The sequence below is a fragment of the Filicampus tigris genome, chromosome 13 (assembly GCF_054856515.1).
Source record: "Filicampus tigris isolate MCC_2025a chromosome 13, RoL_Ftig_1.0, whole genome shotgun sequence".
Classification (NCBI taxonomy): Eukaryota; Metazoa; Chordata; class Actinopteri; order Syngnathiformes; family Syngnathidae; genus Filicampus; species Filicampus tigris.
The window spans coordinates 1,496,011-1,517,576 of record NC_141229.1 but is presented as its reverse complement, the minus strand read 5'-3'; the positions used below and the strand labels follow the sequence as shown (position 1 = coordinate 1,517,576).

Sequence of the window (21,566 nt, the reverse complement as noted above, 5' to 3'; positions counted from 1 at the left end):
GAATAATACTAGTAAATGTCACCGCGATCAATTTTTCATGGGGCGGCTCTGCAGGTGGAGACTGAAGGGGCGAGGGGCAGGCTGGTGTGGGTGTGGCCGCAGTGGGGGGCAGGCTTGGGGGGTGGGGGGCGGTTGAAGGGTGAGGTTGACTGATGAGAGCTTCAGCCTGCCCGCCAGATGTGCTGATAATAGTTCACTGCCAATATTGATGATGTTAAATAAGATACAAATGTTGTTTATTAATGAATGCATAACATGAGATGGTAACAACAGTCTGTTTGAGTTATTGTGAATATATTTTCTTTGCTTTTGTCAATTCATTTGCATTTCACCGGCCATTGTGACCATTTTCTGCAATGTGTTTACACTTCCAGGCCACCGTAGAAAACAGAGTCACGATAATATAATTCAGTCTTCATAATATTTAACAATAACGTTCATTTCATATTGGTTGTGTTTTCATAAATGAATTTCCACATTTAACTCCGTTAACCCTTCAGGCCACCACTGATTTGTGGACAAATACAGAATGAAGAATTCTCTTTTGCAAATACTTTACAATTACGACTCTGTTCTTGTCAACTTGTTACGTTACGTCAAACAGAATTTAGTACTCCAAAACAGTGTCAACAAAACAGTACAGTACAACAGAGTTGAATAACAAAAATGTGACGATGCACAGTAAAAAGTACAAACAAAAGGCTTTCCCTGCTGATTGTCATGGCCATCAGGTGTGCTGCAGGAGTTGCCGCCCGGCAGCAATCCCCCAGGAAACTGTAGATCGGGGGTGCCCGAGTCCGGTCCTCCAGTGCCCCCATCCAGCCTGTTTTAGATGTCTGCCTCCTCTGATTGAAATCAGAAATTGAAATCAGATCATCAGCAATCTCTGAGACGCCCGATAACGAACCTGATCGTTTGAACCAGGTGTGTTGGAGGAGGGAAACATCTAAAACAGGCTCTCGAGGACCTGACTTGGGCAGCCCTGCTGTAGAACGTAGAACAAAAGCCAAGCAGACAGACAGAGAACAGGAACATGACAGAATTATTTTTCACAATGACCATATACTTTGCCTTTTTGGGAGGGCACGCAGAGACACATTATGGCAAATGTTTCCAAGTAAATGCGCCAAATATGCGTACCGTACATTGTGCCGTGTCGATTTGCAGAGCATCTTGCAACAAATACAATGGAAAAAAGATGAGAGATGAAAGCAATATTTCATGGAGGAGGAGAGTGTGAGGATGTTTTGACATTGCTTTGCTGAGGAGGAGGAGCTGTGTGTGCGCGTATGTGTGTGTGTGTGCGCGCCCGCGCGTGTGTGCGTGTGGTTCCCGACAGGCCGTCTCACAGCTGGGATACCCGCTTGGTCATGAGTGGGGCAATCGAGGCCGCGTGTGTGTCTTTGAGGGTTATTTTGGGAAGCACAGAGGAGGAAGCACTTCCATCAATGCGCTGGCTCGACCAATCACAGCCCCCGTTGGCTTGCCCCCCGTCTGACAGCACCCCCCCGCCCCCCTTCTCCCGCCCCAACCCGCCCCCCAACCAAATCCTCAAACCGCCCTTTTCATTTGTACAACCTCAATTAGCTTTCAGTAGGGAGAAGAAAGACCAAATCATTTTAAAGGGCCTATTCATTACGGCATGTGTGTTGATTGTGGCAGCGATGGTCCGCCATGTAAATACATCAAGGAGTGTTTTTGATGTTTCCTCCACCATCATGATGTGAAAGAAGACCCCCATGGTTGGTCACATTTGTCGCTAACCAAAACTACAGCATCCACCGAGTAAATATATGGCAAAAGTAAAGACTTTGTAACATTACGCGCAGATGCCATTTTAGTGGCGATTAGTGACTATGGTTTTGAACTTGCTACAAAACAAAACTGCAGCCGTTTTCGCTAATTAATGGTGCTACCGTTCGCGAAAAGTAAAACAACGTTTTTCCATATACTGGTGCAACGATCGTTATCTCAACTAAATGAAAGAGACATGAACAATTGATACAGAAAACCATGACAACACGAAGCAAAACTAAATCCAATCCAAACAAAGTCAACAAAATCACAGATCATGGTAAATGATGGCCCTGTTCAATTAAATAATAGGTCCGTATTAGTCAAAGGAAAACAGCTTCAAGGCACACACTGCTGTTGGCTCACATAGACAAAAAAATGGGGATGTTTTCAGCCATCTAATTGAGCTAATGTTAGCGCTCCTGTGGCACTCTTGTAGCTAAGTAACTACTGTGGGTAAAGAATAAATATAGTCTATTTCTGTTAACTTTTGCAGATTTTGTCAACTTGAGTAGTAAAAAGATGGAGACCTTGTTTGCAGTTAGCTAGTTGAGCTAATGTTAGCGCTCCTATGATGCTCTTTGCTAACTACTAACTACTGTTGTTGTATGTGAAGTGGTTGTTACAGCTGTAGCTGTTGTGAAATACGCGATATAAATAAAATTGTATTGTGTTGTGTTGTATAATGTAGTTGTCTTAATTCGCCAAAAGTAAAATGGCAACATTTTGTGATGACTCGTCCCGTCTTTAGCTTGATTAGCCAAAAGTAAGCCCATCTTTTCAGGTAATGCTAGTGTCCTATGCAGCTTTCGCATAGCTAATGTTGCTTTTGTTAGCCTCATTTTTCAGCTATTGCCTGAAAGGAGTACAGCACTAACCTGTGACTACTTATCATGCTATCGTTATCTTTTCGGCTAATTTAACGTCTTTAAATAGCTATCATCTGTCTAATATGGCAATAGTCAGCCTAATTTTGGTGTTTTTCGCTTATTACCTCAAAATTAAACAAGGTTGATTTCTGATTACTTGTCATAGCAATAGCAACAAATAAAAGAAGAGTCCATCTTGTGGCCTTTTTAATTCATAAACACTTCATTCATAAACTGTTCTATTTATGTAACACTTTTAAATCCACGGTAAAAATGTTGCTTCCCCTCCCCCATACCTATGACTAAGGTCTTTTAAAACATTTTTCAAATCCAATTTCCCCACATCTTGCTCTTGTCTCACTGTATAAATTTCTTTTTTTGGGGTAATTTTAGTAAGCTTTTTAGTCATTTTAGGAAGCTACTTTTTATTTGTTTTACTTTGATTTTAAATGTCTTTAACTTTGTAGTTTGTAAATGCATTGAAATGTTGTGCTTCTAGTTTCATGAAGCACATTGAGTTACTTTGTGTACAAGCACATATGAATAAAGCTGCCCTGTCTTGCATTGCCTTGAAGAAGAAAATGTCCACTGCCATTGTGCCCTTGATGAGATGAATAACGAGATGCGCGCGTGACAAATAATAATCAAATAAATAATAAATCATTTGGAGTGACAGCTCGTGTGTACCCGGGGCAAGATGGTATAAAAATGTTTTAGTCACAGAACTCTGGAGGGGGTTAAACTATTTAAAAAACACACACACGCACATTCAAATGCTGAAGCGTGTATAATATCAGTTTAATATACAGCCAGTCTGCGAGCACAGTGTGGATGATTATGATTATGACGAGGACAATGGATTGCGTCAGCCATGAAGGGCGACGCATCTTCTCTTGTCTCTTATCTTTTCTAGCCGCCATTTCATTTCCTGTCTGCGGCGTGATTGACGCTTGGCACGCTGAGGGTCACCCAAGTGAGACCTCCTCTTTGTCGCCTTCTCGGCTCATCTTCGCACTTCATGATGATGAAGGTGATGATGATGATGAAGATGGCTTCCTCCACAGCGGATCCTCCAAAAACAAAATTCCCTACATAGGAAATAATCGGAGTAGAAGAAAAACTCCATCACACAATCTATATCAAGCGTATATGGGCAAAGGTTTTGTCCAGATTTCTTCATTGTCATACAAGTGTAAAAGCCCATTGTGGTGGAAATACATAATAGATTCTAAATCGTCATTAGGGGCTCTGTTTTCGTAAGCGGCGTAAATCCAGCGCAGCACGCGGCATAACTGTATGCGGAGGCTTTTTTGCAGACCAGCACAGGCCAGCGGAGGGAGAGAGGTCTGCGCCTCTATGGGAGTGATCACAGCCAGCTCCAATTGTCCAATTGACTCCCTGGTTGTTTTGTTAAATGGAACAATAGACAATCAGACAGCCACCTAAAGATCATGTTGCGCCTCAAGAGGGGTACACACTATTGTTCCATATTTGGAGCATTTTCACTCCCTTCACCCCCCATATGTCTCTAAAAGGTGACCCTAAGCGATTATCATGTGGTGTGGGGCGTGTTCAGAGTCCATTTGCCTTCCTGAGCTGCCTTTTTTTTGAAAAACAGAACAAGCACAATTTTCATTATACAAGTTGGGTCCACCGATGACTGAGAATCTGAAAATGCGAAAGCACACATACCAATAATCGAAAGGAATTCAGCCCGATTCGCCACCTCTGATCAAAGTCAGCAAAGGCCCGATTACCCGGTGATCCCTAGCGATTATCCTGTAGTGTGTTTAGGAGCCATTTCCCCCTGCTGCTCGGAACATTTACATAAGGTTAGCCTCGCAGCATAATTGCAGAAGTCATTTTTTTAAAACATTTTTCAGAAATTAAGAAAAAAAACAAAAATTCACAAAACGAAAGAGTCCAATTGCCTCGACTTGACTTTGAATCGACACAGACATAAAGAAAAAACACAATTGTTAGCAAGCACATTCATTTTTTCAAAATTGATATTGTGACAGTAAGTTAAGGATGACTTTGTGCAACTTGCACACCCATCGCAAACTACAAACAAGCGCAATTTAGAAAACTTGCAGGAAAGAGCAAGACAATCACAAAAAAGCATCTGCATTCATTTCCTCACATTGAACAACGCACAGGCATGCGCACACCAACAAAACAGGCACCCACACACGCACCTTCTAATGGAACTCTAATCTGAGGCCCACTGGTGGTGTTGCCGTGGCGTGAATTAAGACTCTTTCCATAATGTCCACAAATAATGGTAGATTATCACATCCATATATATGTGTATATATATACAGATACCGCCTGCAGGCTTAAATCCATTTAGGATTAGAGTAGAAAGAAAAGAAGAAGGCATTATGCAAGAGCACAAATACAGGAACAAAAAAAGAAATCTAAATTCATCATAATCATAGAATGTAACATAATATATTTTTAAATTTTACATATATATATATATAAAATTTCAAAATGTTTAACATGAAGTTCAGTACAAATTAGGTACCAGCAGATGAGAACCAATTAACGGGAATTAGACTTCATATTTAATAAATAATAATAAAGAGAATTTAAAATATCTATAAGTAAAGAAAAAACAAATGTAAACGATAACAGAGAGGTGAAAAAGTTCAGAAAATTAAAAATGAATAGAAATCAAAGTTACTTTGATTATAGTTATAGTTGTTAATTATTCAACAAATAATTATAATATTTGAACTGAATCTACTTTACGGAGGTAAGTGTAGCCTATTAGATGGAGTGATATATAAATGTGTAAATATTAATATTGCTATTATTTTACACGATCAGTGTAAATAATAATCAAAATAGTGTTTTTAATGCAGTAGTACGTCCTCTGTGACGTCATGGAAAACATCTACCGTGCGCATAGCTTTCTCTAGTGGACACTATCGACATGACAGCCCCTCTGACTGAAGTAACATTCAAGAGCAAGAGTTCCTTTTTGATTCTTCATGGCCAGACCGAGTTCCGCTCTCAAAATGATTATCTGTGACAACTTTCATTTGCATATTTCATCAGTTGTTAACCTGAACACAATAAGTGGTGCGGCTTGACTTGGAGATCTCCCCAAAACGCTTACGAGGCGTGTGACTTTGAGATTTCCGAGGGTACTTGAGGGCAACAAATACGATTGCTTTGAACGCTACATTCCAGCAAAGGGGGAAAAACGATGGGGAAAATATATTTTTCTAAGTGTCTCTCAACGCCAAGTGAGGATAAATTACAGCACGCGGGAGTGACTTTTACGTGCAGTGTCCGCGCGCGCGTGCGCGCGGGTGTAATGATTAACTGGAGTCTTGAAGGTGATCTTTGGCATTTCTTTGGCAGTCGCCCTTCACATTGTCATTCCTGTTCTTTCTTTCTTTCGTTTTTTTTAAACTTCTTGGATGCATTGTGATTGGACACGTTGTCTTTTCCTCTTTCGCGTGCACACGAAATGAAAGCAGCTGAAGAAAAGAAAGGAAGAAAGTGAGTTGCTGTTCTTCTACCTGAGCTGAGCAGGTAAGCGCTAAGGTCCAAAATTTTCTAGCACTTGTTCAAACCACCCCAAACGAGATTCTGTATTTACTTCGTTTTCGCTTGTCTTCACCTAACCACAATGAAAGATTTATCATTTTATCAGGCATGATCGGGACAACTTTTTTTAAAAATAAGAACACTTTGTGGGTGGTGGAGGAAATAAATGACATTCTTATAATCATAAATTTGAGCGTATTGAAATGATGTTTTAAATGTCTTGAAAAGACCGTTGGCTATCTTGCTAATATTCTTAGGATTGTTTGCACAGTTCAGTTTTACTTCTAGCAAGTACTTCGTTTTCAGTGAGAGATGTAATTAACTTACTGTTACTTGTTCCCTAAAGTGCCTTTTTTGTTTTCTATGAAAGCAATCCATTAAACAAACAAATAAACCTTTACTAAATATATAGATTTTTTTTTTTAATTGAATGCTGTATGTAAAAAACCAACATCCAAAACAATCATAAATAAATGATTCATTCAGATTAATTCACCTTTCAATAATTTACCTTAAAATAATGTGTATATATCTTTTCGTAAATGTATTAACAATTTGAATGTCATGTCATGTCATGTCATCTTCCAAACCGCTTATCCTATACAGGGTCGCGGGGAATTGCTGGAGCCTATCCCAGCCGTCAACGGGCGAAGGCAGACTACACCCCGAACTGGTCGCCAGCCAGTCGCAGGGCACACAATTTGAATGTATGATTTTGAATTCAATGCATAATAAATGTATATAATATAATAAATACACTCATAACGTAATGCACTTGTACTAGAACTCAGATGTTGAATATAGCGTCAACAATATACGATCAAGTGAGATCCAGCAAAGCGATCCTTGAAATGGCCTTTTGCCCCATTTAAAATGAATTCATTCATTTTAACGGCATTCATTCCACTTGATTCAACCTCGACGGATTAAAATGACTGTGTGCGTTTCCCTCCTCAAATGAAACTTTGACATTGCTGGGGGATATTCTTGGTTGCACTCGCTATGATTGTTTGTGATCGCTGACGTTTGCTTGAATTTTGGACGCGACGTCTTTTGAGTGCAAAGCCAGATGAAACGAGTTCTGCAAGTTAAACATCGCCCGCTCTTCCCGCTGCCATGTTGACAGGACGGGCGGCCATGTTTCGTGTCAACAAAAATATTCCAGTGATGGGCAACTTACAAAATGGAGCGAGCTAAGATACAAGTTCTTCGACGTTAAATGAACTTGGACTATACTGAAGCTACACACTACTCCTGAGCTACACTAAAATGACAAAAGTAGCTCAACTATATATATAAGGCTGTCAAAGTTAAAGCATTAACTATGGAGATTGTTTTACATTTTATAACGCACAAAAAAAAAATAACTCAGTTATATTTACTTCCTGTAGCAGCTTCCTGTCGCGCATCCCCAATATTTTCTAGCTACATTGAGCTAGAGTCTAGCTAGCTTGGGCGACAATCTATTTGTTTCACTTTCCCAGAGAGATTTGTGTCCCTATCTCCTTTTTTATCCATATTTGGACGACTATTTTTCTGTTGTTCTGTATAGTGCTACTTGGAGAGTTCATTCTTGTTTGGGGTGGAACTTGTTGTAAAACTTTCTGACAACTGCTGTTCTTAAGTATCAGCATGCGCACATGTCCCAAGTGATGGACCCCGGCACACAAACCCCCCGCCATGACGACAACTCCTCCAAGAAGACTTTGGGGGTGCTGGAGACTTTCCGGACCAGTATCCGACTGGCGGCCGAGAAAAGTCCACTCACGCCGCGGTCCAGGGGGTCCAAGAACCAGTCTCCATCCACACCAGACAGAGTGCCACATTCTCCTGGTGAGTCCAGAGGTTCCGGGAACTTTTAGTTGCTTGGTTCTCGACTTGTAGCTCCTGATACTGAAAGGTTCTAGTCAAGTGAGTTCAGGGTCTGCAGCTGGCACTGATAAATTAATCCAGGACTAAATTTGGACAGTCTTTCCTGTATGGTCTTTCAAAGGTCAAAAGTCAGTGCGTGTAGTTCCTGGAACCAAAAGGTTCCAATCAAATATGCTAAGGACTGCAGGTACTACTCCAAAGCTTCCTGAAACTGGGAATAAAAAGTTCCTGGTGCTGCAGAGCCTGCTCCAAAGTGTCCTGAACCTCTCAAAAGCATGGTCTTCTTTCTTTGGAACCTGCAACTAAATTTAGAACAACATTTTACAAAATCACATTGTTGCTTCAAAAGCTGCAAGTTCCAGGGTAAAATTTCTTCAGTGGAACTAACCCATGATGCTCCAGGAAGTTTAGGTTTCGGCTACTTGCAGTTCCAGGAACTAAGATCTATGTTATGTTCAATCGGTCCCAAAGCGTCATGCACCTGTTGAAAGCAGCACCCTGTTAGTCGGCTCTTCTCTCTCCACCCGACAACAAAATTTCGACAAACTTTCAATGGTCCAAACACACAATAGTCCTTCTAAATGTTTATGAAGCCAATTTTGCCCGGAAAGTCCCCGGATCTTTTAGTTCTTGGTACTTGCAATTTGTGTGACTGAAAGGTTCCGGTCAGGTATGCTCGGAACTGCGGACCCCATTCCAAAGCTTTGTGCACCTGGATCTGAACATTTCCTGTTTCTGCTGACCCTGCTCTAAAGGTCGCGGACCTCTCAAATGGATCAGCTTCTCAACGCGGGCTTCTTCCGGCCCCAGAACTAAATTTACAAAATAGATTCTGTGGGCCAAACTCACAATGGTCTTCCAAAAGTTCTTGGTTCCAGGCTAAAGTTCCTTCAGTGGAACGCTCCAGGGACCTTTGGTTTCAGCTACTTTCAGTTCCAGGAACTAGGAGCTCCCAATCGGAAAGGTTCTGCCCCAAAGGTTCCTGGTCTTTTTGAAAATGCAAGCCCCTTAGCAGGGTCTTCCAAAGTTTTTTTTTCCTGCAGTGGAAATAACCCAAAATGGGATGAATGACATCAGGAAGTGGTGCACTCGTATTTCCAGTCAACACTTTTATCAAAATGGTTTCAAGCGGCAATAATTCCTCCATTTGACTTCTACCTTTTTGTTTCTTTTTGTTTCCTATTTGCGATTGGTAAGAAGGTGTGACCGTGGCAACACAGGACTTCTCTTGCCCCTTGGCTACCCGGTTCTCGTTCCGGCTGAAGGCAATGTGAATGTTTTTCACGCCCCGCCCGCATCTGCGCATTCCTGAGCGGGCCACCTGAAGGACGCGCGGTAACTGGACGCTTTGTTGTCGTTTTGCCAGGCGTCACGTCGCCGCTGAGGAGCGTGGCGGCGCTCTTCCAGACCAAAGACGATGACGACGACCAATCGCAGAAAAGCAGAGCCGTGACGCGTTCTAAGACAGGTGAGCAAGTCATGCTGAGCAAAAGTGACCGCCGTATGTGTCGGCGCGGTGCGCTAGCGGCTAGCGTGTGCGCTTCGCACCTCTGAGGCTCCTCCTCCTGCTCAGAACCAAACATGGCCCGGCTGGATTCTCTCCTGAAGAAGGGAGCGTCCATTCGTCGCAGCCTGAGATTCAGCTCCAAGAAGGACAAGCGGCAGGACGCCTTCCTCGCCGTCCAGGAGGAGGGCGTGGCCAAGGAGGAAGAGGAAGATGAGGAGGAAGATGAGGAGGAGGAGGACGAAGCATGTGAGGAGGTGGAAGAGACGTACACGCTGCCCGAATTGCCGCTCGTTCCTCTCTCAGGTGAGATTGGGGACAATTTATTTATTTATTTATTTATTTATTTTTTAAACCCTCAAACGCCCCGTTCAAGAACAATGGGAAAGATCACCATCGCACAGAACCCAGCATAGATCAATCATTTATTTGAGACAGAATCCAGCAAAGGTTGGATGTTTATCCGCCTGTGTGCAAGATGTGGCATTCATTCACTCGTGTCTTTCGCACAGAACCAGGCAAAGAGATAGAATTTAGATTGGATCCAGATTAGACTTTTGGTTTGGCAGCGGCTTCTGACCTTGCATTCACACTGCACATTTGTTCACGTTAATGTTGGATCTTATTAGATGACAGAATCTGGATCGGATCCAGATCAGATTTTTTTTTTTTTTTCCCCCTCAACATGCCTCCCACACACAGCTCATTTGTTCATGTTCATATGGGACCTTGTCATATCACCCAATCTGGATCTGATCCAGATTGAACGTTTGAAAGCAATATAAATGCTAAAGTCAAACTGATACAGTTCCTGTTCAATATTGTGAAGTCGAGTGATCAATCGTATAAATGTAAAATCTTATTAGATCGCCAAATCTGGATTCGGTCCAAATTAAAAATTTGGGTGTGACAGCATCTTCTAACCCTGCCTGCACACTGCACATTTTTGTTTATGTTGGGTTTTATAAAATGACCAAATCTAGATCAGATCCAGATTAAAATGTTTGGATCGATAGCTCGTAGCTCTGCGTACACACTGCGCATTTGGTTCGAATCCGAATCCGAATACGGTGTCACAAGTTTGCAGCAGACGTATGAACCTTCAACTCCTGGGAGAAGGTAACTGGCCTGTTTTTTGTTTTTTTTTTTTGTCTGCAGTGATGCAGATCAGCAAGCTGATCGAGATGGAGGTCCTGGAGGAGGCGCACCTCCACCTGCTGGCTCTGCGGGCCGAGTTCCAGCGGGAGCGTCTCCTCCTGGACCAGGAGGACTCCCCCGTGGAGCTGGCCAAGAAGGAGAAGGACCTGAGCCTCCTCTACGCCGACCTGCGGCTGAAGATCTCCTCCATCGTGCGCACCTCCGTCTCCCTTCCCGCCAGGAACAAGGGGCTCCTGGTCCACGTGGCCCGCATCGTCCAGGAGGAGGACAAGCGGGCCCAGGAAGCCGGCGGTCTCCAGGGCAGCTGGATGGACGCCTGGAGGGAGGCGGTGGACCGAGGCGCCCGGGACAAGGTGGAGGGCGTCCACCTGGAGCCGACCAACCGCAGGTGGGGGGGGGGACTCCGGTCGGGCTTGAGCCGCCGCTTCGATCGACGATTTCCGATGCCCGATGCGGCGACGCTCCTGCTCGGAGTCGACGCCAGGCTAATGTTAGCCGATGCGCCAGCGCTACTTTGCTTCATCGTTTTTGTCTAGTTTACTGTCGAGCTTCAAAATCATTCGACCGTAATGTCATTTGATCAACTTTTCGGGAGCTCAGAGTTGTTTTCTTTGTTGTTACCAAACTAGCCTTAGCTGGCTAATAGCTATCGTTGCCTTGCGTAACTCCTGCATATTTGCGGGTCCGCAGTCGGAAACGTGCCACTAGGCAGATTTGGGGGGGGGGCAGTTTACTGTCAGTTATTTGCTGAAAAACGCAGTTATTCACTGTTTTGTTTTGGCGCCGTCTGGTGGCATCCGCCAAGGAAGTGCAGCAGCGCCAGGTGACATGACCCGGTTTTTCAAGATACAAGCCATTGTTTTGTTTCCGATTGAATTGCAAGCAAATAATTCTGCACTTGCTTGGACTTTTGACTTCCGACTCAGGTGCAATTTTTATCTCAGGCCGATACCAATTATGATATCAAATTCCGATAACTTATTAATCGGACGATTTCGTTTAAAAAAATATGTAATGAATCTATTCATTTCTTTTTTTGGTCTGTTCATGCTTACAACAATTAAGACAGAACTTTGGACTGTTTTACAGTAATTTGTCCTTTAGTTGCGCTTCACAACGCAAACAAAAATCAGCCTTTTTTTTTTCTTTTTTTTTTTTTGGGTTGATTTTTGCCAAATTGAAAAGTGCTAAAATTGTCCCTAATATGAATCCTCATCCTCCCGCGTGTAGTAACGCCTCGTGGCTGGCGGTCCACCTGGGCCTCCTGGGTAAGGCGGTGGTGGAAGATCTGGAGAAGGTGAAGCGCGAGCTGCGCTGGTCGTACCCGCCCAGCTTCCGGGTGTTCGCCACCTACGTGCGCAGCTACCACGGCGCCGTCAGGCGCCACCTGTGCACGCTGGAGGAGCGCGCCACGCAGCTCAAGGACCTCTACGCCCTGCTGGACTGGGTCGTGCACCGCTACCGCAGGTCGGTGAACGCCGCGTGCTCTCGGACGCCAATCGAATCGGCCGACTCCTGCAAGTTGTCCGGTCGCACAGCTAGCTGCGTTTTTTTGGGTTTGTTTTTTTTTACACGAATTGCAAGAGGAAAAAAAAGTCATCCAAGCAACGGGTCATATCTCGAGGGCCCTCTTATCTCAAGGCAACACTGTATTGCTTTGACGTCTTGTTGCCAATGAACTATTTTAAATTGAATGTGTGGGCTTCATTTAGACTAAAGAATTGCTTTGCCGCCATCTTGTGGCGTCTTGGTGCCAGGGCACTATGTTACAAATGACAACGTGACTGTAGGAGCTTCATTTAGACAAAAGTATGGCTTTGCCGCCTTCTTGATGGAAAAGAATCATGTTGAAATTAGTTGAGGGATTTCATTTAGACAAAAGTAGGGCTTTGCCACCATCTTGTGGCATCTTGATGCCAAGGGACTAAATGTTGGCGCTTCATTTAGACAAAAGTAGTGCTTTTCTGCTATCTTGTGGCATCTTGGTGGCAAAGAATTAGGTTGAAATTAGTTGAGGGGTTTTAGTTTGTTTCACAGACAAAAGATGTCGCCATTTTTTTTTTAAAGCATTTTGGTTTTTATTTTATTGAACAAAAATATTTTCCTCCATTTTCAGTTTTAGTTATTTCATTCATTTTCGTTATAAATGACCTTAAAGTGTATTCCTCTGCGTCTAGTAACGCTATAAAACTTTTTATGCTGGTCAAATAAGCGGGCAGGGAAAATGATGGAAGAGACTTGATGTCAGAGAGCAGGAATGCGGGAAACGTTTTCAAAAGAAGAAGCAGCCGGATCGACGGCGTTGGCGGAATCCGACCCCCAACCGCGCTTGGAAAATGGAAAAAAAAAAAACGGCTGAAAATAAGTGATCTTGCGTGTCCACGCTCGTGTGTGCTTTTTTTTTTTTTTTTTTGCCAACTTTGTCGCGCTCGTCGACAGCGAGCGGCTGATGGGCAGCGCCGCCCTGGAGCCCGAAATGAGCCACGTTGACGTCGACCTGCGGCTGGACCCGGACTTGCTGCTCAAGCTCAGAGACAAGTTCTGCCGCACTGTCAAGGTGAACCAGTGGGCGTGGCCGCTTCCAGTGAAATAAAAAAAAGCTGCTTGTGGATTGTCACTTACAACATTGATTGATTGATTGATTGATTGATTATTGTACTGTTCCAGGAGGACATGAGGGCGACTCTGGACCGCCTGGTGGAGCTGGAGAACGAGGAGATGTGGAGCGTCTGGAAGCATCCCGACACGGACGACGACCACCTGCTCACCTCCATGTTCCACATGGACGTCTGCACGGTCAGACAGCAACGCTCACAACATCGACGCTGATGCTCTTGCTTTTGCTTTTGCTTTCTATTGTTCACATCATGTGAAGTCAGCATCTATGAAACGACATAAAAATCATGCTTTTTTTTACCTTCCATGTTGATTGGCCAGCTATGGAAGCGTACTGCCACACCAGAACCAAAACAAAGTGTCACATTGTAGGGTGAATAATTTCACATTTTAATGTGACACCTTTCACATTTTAACATGAATAAGTTTCACGTTATAACATGATAAGTAGGTCCTGGCCGGATGATGTAATTGTACGATATTAGCATTTTTTAAATAGACCCCCAAAATAACTGCTGATTTAAAAAAAAAAAAAATTTAATTATATTTTCTTTGATTTATCAGTTATTGGAATTTTACTCTGCCAAATGCTGAATCGGCATCAGGATAAAAAAATTCCATGCCAGTCCGACCACAGTGACACGTTTCATTTAGTTTATAACTTGAAAGGTTATCACGTTTTAACGGATCATTTTCAAGTTTGAACGTGAGTTTCACATTTTAACATGATAAATATCGCCCGATCAAAAAGGTATACGTTTTAACATGATTAATGGTCTCATTTCACCGTGACGAGTCTTTAGGTTGAAGTGTAAAACTTACCACGGAAATGAAATTGAACATTTTTTTTCCCCCTGGTGTGGCAGCAATATGCTTCCTTCGCCGGCAGAGGGCAGCAGACTCAGGCTGTCCTGTTGATGTGTACGCAGAAAGTGAGCGGCAACGTGGTGAACGCCGGACGCGTGGACGCCGAGCTGGAGGGAGACGTGATCGCTTCCTGTCTGGGAGAGCTGAAGGATTTCCCAAAGAGGTTCCGTAATTTCCTCAATCATGCTGATTATGTTTTCAAGGTCAAAGCGGAAGCACATTTTCCACTGTTGGCAAACATGAGAAAGTCTGGCAAAAGCAGAAGAAGAAGAAGAAGAAGAAGAAGAAGAAGCGGAAGCGGAAGTGGGTGGCTTGTAATGCAACCGCAGAAAGCCTTGCAGGAGGTACCAACAGGAAAAGCACCTGAGCTGAAGCAAAGTGCTGCACGTCAATAGCAAACATGCATGAGACAGAGCACAATGAAATGTAGCATCATTCAAAAGCAAAGTTTACAAACAGAACAGACACCAAATAAAGGCGGAGTCAATAGTTGTACTTTTTTCATCACAATTTTTCGTTTTGATTTTTGCAATACACTGTATTTCAATTGTATTCACTTATAAAAAATATATTAATAATTGATATTTAATTCATATTTGTATTAGTTGAATGAGGCGGTTGCGGTGCACCATCCTTTCAATGTCTTTTATAAATGTTCGTAGTTTATGTAATTTATTTGTTTTGATTCACTTATTCGCTTTTATCTATTATTTCTTATTATGAATCACTTTTTTGTAAATGTATTATATTTTCCCAATTATTCGATTTTATTTTTTTATTGGTATTGACGGTATATTGTTTTTTTTATCGTTTACTTTGAATGTCATTAATTTGTATTATTATTCTTTATCATTATTATGATCATCATCATATTCTAATTGAAGAGGAAGTTGAGGTGCACTATCCTTTTAGTCTTTGTCCAGTTGTGCGAAATAATCATCATCCCTGCGTCATTTTTAATAAGCGATGTTACAGATAGAAGTATACTTTTTTTCCGCACGTGTGCAGGTTCCACGGCGAGTTCCGTCGCCGCTGCTCGTCCCTGCGAGCCGACAAGCCGCTGTGGAGCGAATACCAGGTCACCTACATCAACTGCTTCGACGCCTTGCAGTAAGTCACGTGACTTGCAGTCAGCGCACGCACGCACGCACGCACGCACGCACACGCGCGCGCGCGATTCCACAAGCGTTCTGCTTTGCCTCCCCGAGCGCCTGACACTTTTCAAGGGCTCACTGACATGTTTGGACGTGCTGTCCGCCCCGCCTCTAAACATGGGCATGAGAAAGCTTCCATTCACCTCTCGTGACTTGTTTGACTCGTTGACGTCGCAAAGAAAGGTTTCGTGCGCGTGTGTGTGTGTGTGTGTGTTAGGCGCCACACTGAGGACTTTTACGCGCGCGCCAGCCCCCAGGGGGTGGAGGCCGTGAGCAAGGAGGTGACGTGGCTCCTGCGCAGCCTCCGAGAAGGCCTCGAGCAGCAGTTCCAGGAGGACGTCAAGGTGCAAGAGTAGTTTGATTTATTTATTTGTTTGGTATTGATTTGATTTTTTTTGTTTTTTTTTTGGTATATGATCTCCAGTGGTCTTCTGACTGGACTCCCTTAAAGTGGACGTCAACCCAAACATATTTTTTTTCAAGGATATGTTCCCAGCAGGCCCACGAGTTGAAACGAGGCATTTCGATCAATATTGCGTTTGTGGAATAAAAGACTTAATCCGCCCGTTTTTAGTCATCTCTGGGGGCGGCCATTTTGTCACTTCTGTCGACTGAAAATGACATCACAGCTGCTCGGGGCTCAGGGAACGACCGATCACGGCTCAGCTTGAGAAAACAGGTCAGCCGTGATTGGCCGTCACCCGAGCAGTTGTGACGTCATTTTCAATCGACAGAAGTGACAAAATGGCCGCCCCCAGAGATGGCTAAAAACGGGTGGATTAACTCTTTTATTCCACAAACGCAATATTTATTTTTATTTAGTCGGCTTGCATAGAACATATTCTTGAAAAAAATCTGTTTGGGTTGACTTCCCTTTTATCTCTTTTGCGACGTTGTGTCGAAAGGCTGCGATATAAAAAAATTTGCTTTTCATGTTATTTTTTGATGGAATCCAGTCATTGCACTTTTCTGGGGAAAAAACAAAAACAAAAACACTGTAGTCCAACAAATGAAAATTCCACTTTGATGAAAATAGTAATTCACCTTTTCCTAGTCCTGATTGACTTATTGTGGGAGTTGGATGAGATGGGAGTGAGAGCGCAGGCGTTGACTTTTGTTTTGTCGGGAAATCCCACAGGAGCTTGGATTGTACCGCTGCGCGTTTGATTTCAAGGAAGGGGGGAGAGATTGAAGCGCTTGTTTAGGAAGAAGAAAAAAAAAAAAAAAAGCAGAACCGACGACATGTCACAACAGTAAATAGTTGAAGGGGAGAAAAGTGGAAGTGCACTGAAAGACAAATATTGGTGAATTCCCGTGATGACGATTTCACAATTGGGGACTTCTCCTTTCTCCTCCCTCGCGTGCACTTTGACCAATAAATAAATCACCTGTTGACGATATTTACATAGCAGGCGGGCAGGCACGCGGTTACACTCGGAAACAAACTCGCGTATGGGTGCAGAACGCTTTAGTTGTCATAAACATCAAAGACAATTTACAAGTTTCAACCACTCATCCAATTGAGTTTTGGGGAGAACGCACGTGCAAACCAAACAGACTTGTTTTTAGTGAACATCAGAGACAATTTAGTCTTCAACGACGTCTTTTATAAAGAGCCACTGAATATAACATCAGACATTTGAAGGTGAACTTGTTCAACAACAGTGTTTTTGTCAATTCAAATAAAATTTAGAATCTTTTAACTAATTGAACTAATGTGGGTCTTTTTGTAAACATCAAAGGCGATTTTGAGTCTTCAATGACACTCGTGTTTTTCGTGAAGTCACAGCGGCCTTATTTTAAGGGATCAATTACCCGCGATACCAGCCGCCGACACTTAAGGCAAAAAAAAAAAATCGGACATCAAGTAAATCCTCCCCGCCAGTAGTTGGCGCCGGAGTGCGGCAGTTGGACGCATCCGCCAATCGTCACATTGCGTTAAATGAAACGTTTTATATCAAAAGTATCGGTGAGTATAGTAAGAGTGAATACTCATCAAAAATCCCGGCAACAATGACTTCCAATTCCGAGCGGTTACTTGGTTCGTTCATGTGCGGCTTTTTGTGATCGTCAAAGGCAATTTCGATCCAAATTGAGCCGAGTTGTTGTCGTTGAGGTTTCTCCCTTGCTGTTCCAGGCGCACCTGCGTAGGATGATGACGAGGAAGTGGCTGACAAACGACGACGACTTCAACGGACTGTGCGCCCGCGCCGAGCTTCTGGCGCAGCACTGCCAGGCCATGCGGCCGCCGCACCGCCAGGTGCGACCGTGGTTCCCCGAACGCGCGGTTCCCCGAACGCGCGGTTCCCCGAACGCGCGGTTCCCCGAACGCGCGGTTCCCAACCGTGCGGTTCCCGCGCGGTTCCCCGAACGCCATGAGCCTGACGGCATGTTTGCCGCAGGAGGTGGCGAGCGCCGCGCACTACCACGTGCTCAAGGAGTACGTGGGCCAGCTGATGAAGAACAACTACTCGTGCAAGAACCGCAAACACCACAAGGCGGCCGGCAAGATGCGAGCGCAGTGCTCCAAGCTCGCCGACGTCTTCCATCGCATGGTAAGGGCAAAACGACAACAAAAAAACAACAACAAAAAAAAGAAAACGTCCTCATACATCAAAGACAATTTCAGGTCTTGGACTGAAAGTTCCGAGAAGCGAACATACCTTACTTAACTTTTCAAGCCACAGCAAAGGCAATTTAGTCGCCAGTAGACCTAACATAGTTGATTTCACAAACAAACAATATTTTAAAGTCAAAATGAATGTATTTGAATCCACATCAAAGTCAAATTTGAGTCTTCAGGAGAATCTAAGGGTACTTGTTTTTGGTCAACACTAAAGACTGAAGCGGCCATTACGTGTTCCCGTAAACACCCAACACCATTTAGAGTCTTTGGCGGACCTAACGTGCTTGTTGTTTTCGTTCACAAAATGTCGACTCAAAATTCATGCCGCTGTTTTCACAAACATCAATGACAATTTTGGAGTCTTGGCTCAAACCTAATGTAGTTGTTTTCGGGAGCAATTTCCCGCCGCCGATTTCGCAAACGGACCTCATGTTTTCGTGAACATCAATGACAGTTTTGAGACATCTCTTCAATCGGAGCTAATGCGGCCTCACAAACATCAAAGACAATTTGGAGTCTTAAAGATAAATCTGGCATATTTGTTTTTTTGTAAATAAAGACAATTTCAAGTTAAAACAATGTCGCTGTTTTCACAAACGGGCAAAGAAAATTTGGAGTCGCACCGAATGTTTTCGCAAACCTCAATGACAATTTACAGCCTTTTTTTTTTTGGAATCGGAACTAAAGGAGCTTCACAAACATCAAAGACAATTTTGAGTCTTGAAGGGAATGTGCCGTACTTGTTTTTCGTAAGTAAAGACGATTTTAAGCGGGGGAAGCAAGAAAGATGATCGGATGAAGCCACCGAAGGTTTCCGTGAAGATCAAAGAATTTTTTTTTTTCCCCCCCGTGTTGTGGCTCAGGGCTCGCGGGAGCACTGGCTGGACCCCGTCGGAGATCACCTGAGCGACATTGTGGGCCAGAAGAACAAAGGCGACATCAAAGACCACCTGCGGCCTCTGCTGGACCAATACCCGGACTTCAGGTACGCAACCCGTCGCCGTGGTCCATCATCGTCATCATCAGAAAACATTTAGGATCAAATGAAATGAGGAAAGTTGTCTTTTACGGTAAAACGTTTTCTTTCGTAGAAAATGAGTGAATGATTGAAAAAAAAAGGTTTCGTTGCATTTTATGGAGCAAAATGAAACAAAAAGAGAATGAAACTCTGGCGCTAGCTCGGAGCGCCGAGACAAAAAGGTCAACAATGAAGACGCGACATTTTGCCTTGCCGCGGTTTGAACTCCGGATGAAAAGCTTCCTCTTTGTGAGCGTGTGGGCGCTCGGAGGCCCGCGTAAACCCCCCCCCCCCCCCGCCCCACTTGGCTGCCGTCCGACAAACGGCGAGAAGGAAGTAGCTGGTATCAGCAAATATCAACAACAACGCCCAAGGTGAGCCAAGGACAAAGAAGGGAAAGAAAAAAAGCGGAACGCGCACAGTTGCGTAAAGGTGGTCGGTCACTCGATTAGGAAGGGCCTGCGATGACAGCCGATGCGGTTGCCAAGCAGCCGAGAACGAACGAATGAACAACCTCGTTAGGCAGCAGCTCATTACAACAAGAAAGCAAGCGCTCGTTACAAAGCACGCGAACACCAGTCAATAACAATGACGCTCTGTAGTCGCGCCGGTTAGCAACAGCATCACCCCCCCCCCCCCCCCCATTGAATGTTACATAAAAGTCTAATTACAATGAAATGAAAACAAAATATTCGTTATATTAAGAGTAAGTGCTCATTAAGTGTACAGGCAACGCTTCGGCTCTACCTCAACTGATGACTTTAACTTAACCAAGTTGGCTACGCAATTCGTTCGAATATCAAATCGGTTTTCTCCACTGAAATCGATTGAAATGCCATTCATCTGTTCCCACGCGCACAAAAAAAGACAATTTTGGGGGGTGCGTGCTTTTCGTGAAGAAAATGAGTCTCACACGCACTGTATTATTCGTGTTTTGATGTGGGCGGGCGCAGCTCTGTTTGCCTATTTTCCATCTGGGTCATTCAATGTTAGCAGCTTGTCCATGCTCATTGCAAGTGTTTTCATTCTTTAATTGCGCGTTTGCCGGTCTCTCCCATTCAACAAATGACAGCGCAGACTGTTGCGCTGGTTATGTTTTTTTCCGCTTCACACGAGCCTATCTGAAGCTCACTGGCAAAGCAAAAAGAAAAAAAATAGACAAGGTCACCCACGTTGTTATTGTGGCACATGCGATTGATTGATTGATGGATGGATGGATGGATTGTAGCTCGAGGCACCTGACGGCCGTGCTGGCGTTCCGCGGCGTGCCGCGTGGCCGCGAGCATCGGCGCATCCTGCGCAGGCTCAACCAGCTGAGGAAGGCCAAGATCGCCACGGCAACAAGCGAGCGGCGCCACAGCGCCGACGGCCACGGGAGCCGCTCGCTGTTCCGCAACATGGAGGCGGCGGTTGGCACCGACTGCCTGTCGGACGTCTCCGTCTTCTGCTTCACCTTCGCCTTCCCCAGCGAGTAGCTTCCTTCTTAATGCGCCTCATCGAAGACCCTCATCTGTTGCTTTTAGAATTTTTTTTTTTTTTTTTTAACCCCTCAAAAATGTTGTTTGAAAAATGGCACATAAATACCACAAGAAATATCTGTGAATTTTTTTTACACCAAATTTGTCATGGTTTCAAGAAAGCAAATATTGTTTGAATTTGACATTTTTGCACTGATTTTAAATTTCAAGTAGAATTTGTTTGCGATCAAAACAAAATTCTGATGGAGCAAAAGGACAACAAGATATATATCTGCGCCACCCGAATTCTAATTTGGAATTTTTACACGGCATTTTTTGATGGCAAACCCCCCCCCCCCCCCCAGGCGTTTTTGTGAAGACAAGGGACTCTATTTTTGGTTAGGTTGGAAATTTCGCTGACGAGTGCGGGCTGGCAGATCTGCGAGTGGGAGGGCTGCGCCGCGCCGCTGTGGGAGTGGTCAGAGCCCACTACAATCGCGGCCAATCCAAGCGTCTCGTTTCATTCGCTATAAATACAGTGTACTAAAGGGTGTGAAGTGGCCACTTGAAGCCCCCCCCCCCAGCTCCCTCCGATTGTTCGTTGGCCACCCGTTCATAGCTGTGACCCCCCCCCCCCGCCCCCAGTGGGATGATTTCAAATGTACAAAATCAGTGTTAGAAATCCTTCCAAGCCTTCACGTGCAACTCAAAAAGTGGGTCAACATCTGCTCTCAATTTTTCACCGTTTTTATTCTTGAATCTTACCCTCTTCTCTCGGGCCAAATGTTTTTGTTTTGTTTTTTTTAGTGGAAAACCGGTTACAGTGCTAACAGAAGGATTTTTATGCTCAACACTTTGTTTCACTTCACTGCTGTTGGTTTGCGTTTTGTGCACTGTGAAACGAGAACTTTACTTTCACTTTCACATCCGGCTCCGTTCGCACGTTCATGTTGGGTGTCTCACATTTGGTGTTGTTTTTCTCCTCGGGAAATGGAAATAGGTCAATATGTCTTGATTTTCATTTCTAAACATTTTAAGGATTAAAGAAAGGAACTCATTTAAAAGTA

General features: G+C 44.0%; 1 protein-coding gene and 1 long non-coding RNA gene across 8 annotated transcripts; one reads left to right on the top strand and one right to left on the bottom strand.

Annotated features, from left to right (window-relative positions):
* Positions 1–3,485: 3,485 nt before the first annotated feature.
* LOC147137051 (uncharacterized) lies at positions 3,486–9,886 on the bottom strand. Its single transcript, XR_015089265.1, has 3 exons — positions 8,488–9,886; positions 4,862–8,401; positions 3,486–4,473 (listed from the first exon to the last, which is right to left on the bottom strand). It is a non-coding gene; the product is annotated as an uncharacterized LOC147137051 (long non-coding RNA).
* Positions 5,591–21,566, top strand: exoc3l4 (exocyst complex component 3-like 4). 7 transcript variants are annotated; one of them, XM_086049025.1, is made up of 17 exons: positions 5,591–6,013; positions 6,158–6,212; positions 6,834–6,934; positions 7,853–8,060; positions 9,466–9,567; positions 9,673–9,909; positions 10,762–11,149; positions 11,992–12,228; positions 13,201–13,318; positions 13,429–13,557; positions 14,307–14,407; positions 15,253–15,354; positions 15,616–15,742; positions 17,536–17,658; positions 17,801–17,953; positions 18,888–19,009; positions 20,271–21,566. In XM_086049025.1, exons 4-17 carry the CDS (start codon positions 7,868–7,870, stop codon positions 20,515–20,517), a joined length of 2,379 nt encoding a protein of 792 aa, XP_085905151.1. In that variant the 5' UTR covers positions 5,591–6,013; positions 6,158–6,212; positions 6,834–6,934; positions 7,853–7,867; the 3' UTR covers positions 20,518–21,566. The 7 variants fall into 7 exon arrangements, with proteins under 7 accessions (XP_085905151.1, XP_085905147.1, XP_085905152.1 ...); XM_086049021.1 differs by lacking the exon at positions 6,834–6,934; XM_086049026.1 differs by having other exon boundaries at positions 5,591–6,212; positions 7,878–8,060.